At 44.2% G+C, this 6,000-nt stretch overlaps 1 protein-coding gene across 1 annotated transcript in view; it reads right to left on the minus strand.

The window, feature by feature from the left end:
* Positions 1–5,437, minus strand: part of LOC144102527 (uncharacterized) — a 29,634-nt gene extending 24,197 nt beyond the window's left edge. The window contains exons 1-3 of the mRNA XM_077635779.1: positions 5,345–5,437; positions 4,439–4,593; positions 4,240–4,340 (exon numbers count right to left, since the gene is read on the minus strand). Of these exons, the coding sequence (XP_077491905.1) occupies positions 4,240–4,340; positions 4,439–4,593; positions 5,345–5,437 (349 nt within the window). The remainder of the gene's footprint in view (positions 1–4,239; positions 4,341–4,438; positions 4,594–5,344) is intronic.
* Positions 5,438–6,000: the final 563 nt, after the last annotated feature.

Consider the following 6,000-nt stretch of genomic DNA (forward strand, 5'->3'; position numbering starts at 1 on the left):
ATGCAACAGTACCGAGAAGTGTGAGGGGCTCATAACATGGGAGGCAGGGAGTCTGCACTCGACGATAGATTGTGGACTAATGTCACAGAGGATGTATAATAGATTAGGGGTAATGAGCATAGATGAACATGGTTCCAGATGTCTATGTAGTGACCACAAGCGTATGAAGTTGAGTTTCAGATGAGAAACCAATGTTGGACTGAAGCTAGATGAACAATCAGAGGGGAATTCTTACTCAAAAAAGCAATTGGAAGCAGCAGCCAAACAAATTGAGAAAGTAATTTTTGGGGATAGTGAAACAGAATGGACTTATACCAAATTAACTCGCTTACTTGAGGTAAAGCTAGCTAAGGAGTGAGTGAAGCCAAAAGGGAAAAGAAGACGCACACCCAAGAGTTGATGGGATGAGGAGGTCAAGAAGACACTAGAGAAACGTCAGGAAGCATCCAGAGAACACAGATATTCTAAGAAGAGGGGAAACCAGAAGATGTAGTAGACAGAAAATGGGATACCTTCATAAAGTGTAGAAGGGAAGCATCCTATTTGATTAATGAGAAAATTAGAAGAAAGGGCGCCCAATGGATGTCAAAAGTAAATAAAAAGGATAGAAAACCAGCTCAGAAATTCTGGAAGCATCTAAATGCAATGAGTAATAAGACAAGGCTAGAACAAAGGTTTATTTTTACAGATCAGGATATTCGACTAGACGGGGACGAAGCGATAAAACACACAGAAACAAGGATGACGGAAAAATTTAAAGAAAGATACGTTGCACATAACTTATCGGAGGATAGACCGGTTACTGCAATAGCTTCACTTGAACAAAGCGAGTGGGAAAGGGCAGAGAAGAAGGTTGCTAGTGGCACGTCAATAGGATCAGATGGTATTCTGATTATGTTAATAAAGAAGCTAGGACCAAAATCCAAGCAAACATTAATACAGGCAGTGAATAAATTGATAGTGGATGGGAAAGTCCCAGATGAATGGCGATTAGGTAGAATGAACATAATATATAAGGGAAAGGGGGACAAAGCTGACGTAAGTAACTATCGTCCCATAACAGTGACATCTGTGGTGTACAGGGTGGTGGTGCAGATTATAAAGGACAGATTGCAGGCTTGGGTGGAGAACGAGGGGGTACTAGGGGAACTACAAAATGGGTGCCGGAAACAAAAGAAGTTGGAGGGCATTTTGCTTTCATAAACGCAGTGTATAGAGATTGCTGAAAAGGAACACAGGCCCCTATGGCTAGCATTTCTGGATATTAATGGAGCCTACGACAACGGTGTTCAAGAGTATCTGTGGGATATACTGGGCACATTGGATGTGGAAGATAGAATAATTAATCTTCTAAAAGATATATATATATATATATATATATATATATATATAAAGGTACGAGAGTGCTTATAAAATGGGAAAAAATGTATCAGAGCCTGCAGAGACACGGCAGGGGCTTAGGCAAGGATGTCCTCTGTCTCGTTTGTTGTTCATGTTGTACCATCAAGGGCTGAAGACTAAGCTAGAGAGGAGCGAACTAGGTTTCAACCTTTCTTTTTTCAAGCAAGGAGAATTGATTAAACAGTCATTACCGGGACTAATATACGCCGATGATTTAGTGCTAATGGCTGACAACAAGGAATATTTACAGAAGTTGATAGACATATGTGGTACAGAGGGAGATAGATTAGGTTTCAAGTTTAGTAAGAAAAAATCTGGAGTCATGATATTTAATGATAAGGTCGGCGAGCATAGAATACGGGAGTTCACGCTAGAAGTAGTGGATGAGTACAAGTATCTTGGGGTGTGGATAAATAATGGTGGTGATTATCTGACAGAGCATGAAAAATATGTAATGAATAAAGCTAGTAGGAATGAAGCTGTCATGAAAAATAGGGCACTGTGGAATTACAATATGTAAGAAGTGGTAAGAGGGATCTGGAAAGGAGTGATGGTTTCTAGCCTGACTTTCGGTAATGCGGTCCTGTGCATGAGAACAGATGTTCAAGCAAGGTTAGAAATTAAACAACGTGGCGCAGGGAGGCTAGCTTTGGGAGCACATGGCAATACACCAATTCAGGGGGTACAGGGGGATATGGAATGGGAGTCGTTCGAGAGCAGAGAAGCTAGCAGTAAAACAGCATTTGAGGAGCGATTGAGAAAAATGGGGGAAAAGCAGTGGGCTAGGAAAGTTTTCAGATACCTGTATATAAAGAATGTTCATACGAAATGGAGAAAGCGAACTAGAAAATTGACAAGTAAATATATGGACAGCAGTACGGGGGCAAATGAGCAATTATCGGTTAAGAAAAAGGTTGAAGAAACTGAGAGAGCTTGTGGAAAACAGAGATGTTGACGAAATCATCACAGGGAACATGCAGGATTTTTAAGCAGGAAATTGCCAAAGAAAATATCTTTGATAATTGTAGGGGAAGCTCTTTGTTGTTTGAGGCCAGGACGGGTGTTTTGAGAACTAAGATATATAGAGTCAGGTACCAAGAGATAGACACGTTGTGCGTTGCGTGCGGAGAGGAGGAGGAAACGGCTGAACACTTGATACTTTTCTTTAAAGGGCTTCACCCTTCAGTGGAAAGCAGCGGGGTTGATTTATCCAAGGCATTGGAGTATAAGGACGTTGAAGGGAAAGTAAATTTTAAGCGGGTAGAAGTAACCAAGCGAAGGTTATCTGAATGGTGGCTAAAATCAAGAGAAAAGTAAGATTTAATAAGTCATGGCTAGGTGGCTTGAGCCACCGCCCGATTTAAAGGGTTCAGCCGTATCCATCCATCCATCCATTTATCCATCCATCCATCCATCAGTCCATGCGTCCGTCCGTCCGTTCGTCCATCCATCCATCCATCCATCCGTCCGTCCGTCCGTCCGTCTGTCCGTGCGTCCATCCATCCATCCATCCATCCATCCATCCATCCATCCATCCATTCATTCATTCATTCATTCATCCATTCATTCATCCATCCATCCATCCATCATCCATCCATCCATACGTCCGTCCACCCACCCGCCCATCCACCCATTCACCCATCCAATGCGGGCCCAGAAATTAAAGAAAACGAGAGAAGCAATTTGTTACAAAAAGCTCCGCGACTTCTGGTGAGCAGTCCGTGCGATGAAATGGCAGCAAAACCTGGCCCATTCATTCATTGATCGTCTTAGGTGAAGTCATGAGATTTCAATCTGGGCAGAGCTTAGTGGCGGCAGAGATACAGATTTTCCACTCCTGGAGCCACGTTTTCGACTCAGCAACTGGAGGCGCATCAAAGCGTTTGTACAATATTATTCAATTTCGAACATTAAAAATGCACAAAAAACTATAACCGTAGAGAGGCAGATAAGACAAGCCTTCTGTGTTTCATCTATGGTGCAGTTCTGGTCATTTACACCGTCTAGGTCCAATTTCCCCTGATCATACTCTCCTTGAATCCTACAAAAGCGCTTCCATAGACCCACTAGCAGCCCAGTGTAACACAAGAACCTGAAATACTCTCTCGCGCTTTTTACTGCTTACACCAGTTATGCACCTGCTTCAGGCCGAATGAGATCACCTTAAAATAACGTCAAGATAGGAGTGCCGGACTTTTCAAGCACTTGGACAAGCAGCGTCATTGGTTTATGTGGGTTTAACGTCCCAAAGGGACTCAGGCTATGAGAGACGCCGTAGTGAAGGGCTCCGGAAATTTCGACTACCTGGGGTTCTTTAACGTGCACTGACATCGCACAGTACACGGGCCTCTAGAATTTCGCCTCCATCGAAATTCAACCGCCGCGGCCGGGATCGAACCCGCGTCTTTCGTGCCGGCAGCCGAGCGCCGTAACCGCTCAGCCACCGCGGCGGCTTGAAGCAGCGTCATTGCTAAATCATTAAGATCACCTGAGGAACGCCTTATAAAGACATTAAAGTGCGCTCACTAGCTTCCATCCGCTCGGTAGATGAGTGCCCTCGCGTGAAATCGATTCTAGCATTATTGCACTGACAAATTAATTACGTTGTGGCTCATCGGCTCATCTGCTGAAGGCCTCTTACAGTAAAGTTCAAATCTGTTAAAGTGGTGGGATTATTCTCTGCCTGCAAGAAAACGGTGCCTGCTGGGGCGTTAACCAGCCTAAGGACAGCACGGAGTAACTCCCCATTCTCTGTGAAGGGCCTTGAAGTGTCTTCCATCAGTTTACACGGGACGTAACCTTCGCAACTAGGGCTTTTGATTACAATGAAGTACTTACGTTTTGAAGCTTCCAACCACGGTACAGGAGCTGCATTTGTAACCAAAACCAAATTCTTTCTAGTGTATCCGGGCGACGAAGTCAGGCGGCACTTAGCATACCTGAAAGGCAGTGATATGTTACAGACGTCCATCAGATGAGGCAAACAGAATACGTGAGGAAAGCGTGAAACGTGAAAAATTTTGCGCCCATAACTCACCACGTCTCTTTACCCTTTTCCTCCGTGATGATGGATGTCGTCTCGTCATCAAAGCCGATTTGAGTTGCGTTGGCACAATGTGTGCTGTCTCCGTGGTAAGGATCCACTTCGTAGTTTCGGTAGACAATGTACCAAGTTTCGTTCCAACTGGTGCACTGCAAGAACAACATGTTTTGCTCAGGGTAGAGAGAGACTGGCTTGATTAGTTTCACTGAATATACAGTGAGCATGGAACAGCACTTCTATGAGCAAGAATATTTGTAGGAATACGTCGTTAGTCACTTGAGAGGAGCGCAGAAAATTACGGAGAAGAAAACTATAAAATCAAGCAGTAGGAGACGTCTTGCCTTATCAAGTACTAACATGAGTTTATGATATCACAGCTAAACTGAAAGGAAGGAAACGGACATATGCGGGAGGTATAACTGGCAGTAATGATAATCGATGGTGAGTAAGCCTCGCAGAATGCAATATAATTCAAGGATAGCGTAGCAGAAAACGGAGAATAGTTACGCGGGAAGAGGATATTACGAAATTTGCTCCGATAGCGGGTCGCGGCTGGTGCGGGACAACTAAGTTCGATATCAGTGCAAGGGGTCTTTGTCCAGCAATAAAGATATGGCACTGATAATTATGATGATATCTCTGCTCCAGATTTTGTCATTGCTTTACTCTGCACAGCGTAAACGTAATGCTCTGGAAAATTTTTGATCCGGGAGCAGTCGACCTGCACTGAGAATCCAGAGCTAGTAATCTATAAGGAACATTAACAACTCTAATGGAATCAGGTTTTATCCAGGCTAGCCTTCGGGGGAAATAGCCAACATTGGCTTCTTTTAAGACATTCGATATAAAATCAACGTGATTGGAATTCCGACGTTATTTTTATAAGCCATCGAAGCTCACCCTCAAGTCCCGTGATGCAATAACAAGCTTGCGAAACTGCTCGAAGTGTGATATTGTCGAGAAGCATGTTATGTTTTCTGTCTTCTCGGTCATCGTGGCCCACAAGCAACGTTATCTCAGAAGTAGCCTTTCATGTCTATGTAGGTACGGCAGAGGTCGTTGGCCAATTTAATGGGAACGACCTCGCATGCGGGAGGTGCACCGTTCGATCCCCAGGGCTTCCCGGTACCCACCGGTGATACAATGGGTACAAGCTTTCCCCTGCCTGCTGCTCGGCTTCTTTAGGGGGATGTGCATGGGAAATCGGTCTGACCCCACCTTGAGTTGAAAAAAAAACCTTGTGCCATGGCGCTATTTGGGCACAGATGCCCCTGCGCCATAAAAATTCATCATCATCTTCAGTCTCATGAGGACGAGGCTCAAGTTCCCACGCCGCTATTGCTTCCTCCTAAGTCAGTGCACCTGATGGTGTAAATTCACCAAAATAAAAGTAAATAACAGGTGCGTCTTACCGGTATCCAACTATGGGACAGAAACATGCAGGGTAAAAGATGGGGTTCAACTTACATTGCGCACAACGCAGCTAGCTATCCAAACAAAAATTGTAAGTGTAAAATTAACAGACAGACGTTGCGCCAGGGAACAAACGAAGGCTA

Source organism: Amblyomma americanum, chromosome 8, assembly GCF_052857255.1.
Source record: "Amblyomma americanum isolate KBUSLIRL-KWMA chromosome 8, ASM5285725v1, whole genome shotgun sequence".
In the NCBI taxonomy this organism is placed as follows: domain Eukaryota; kingdom Metazoa; phylum Arthropoda; class Arachnida; order Ixodida; family Ixodidae; genus Amblyomma; species Amblyomma americanum.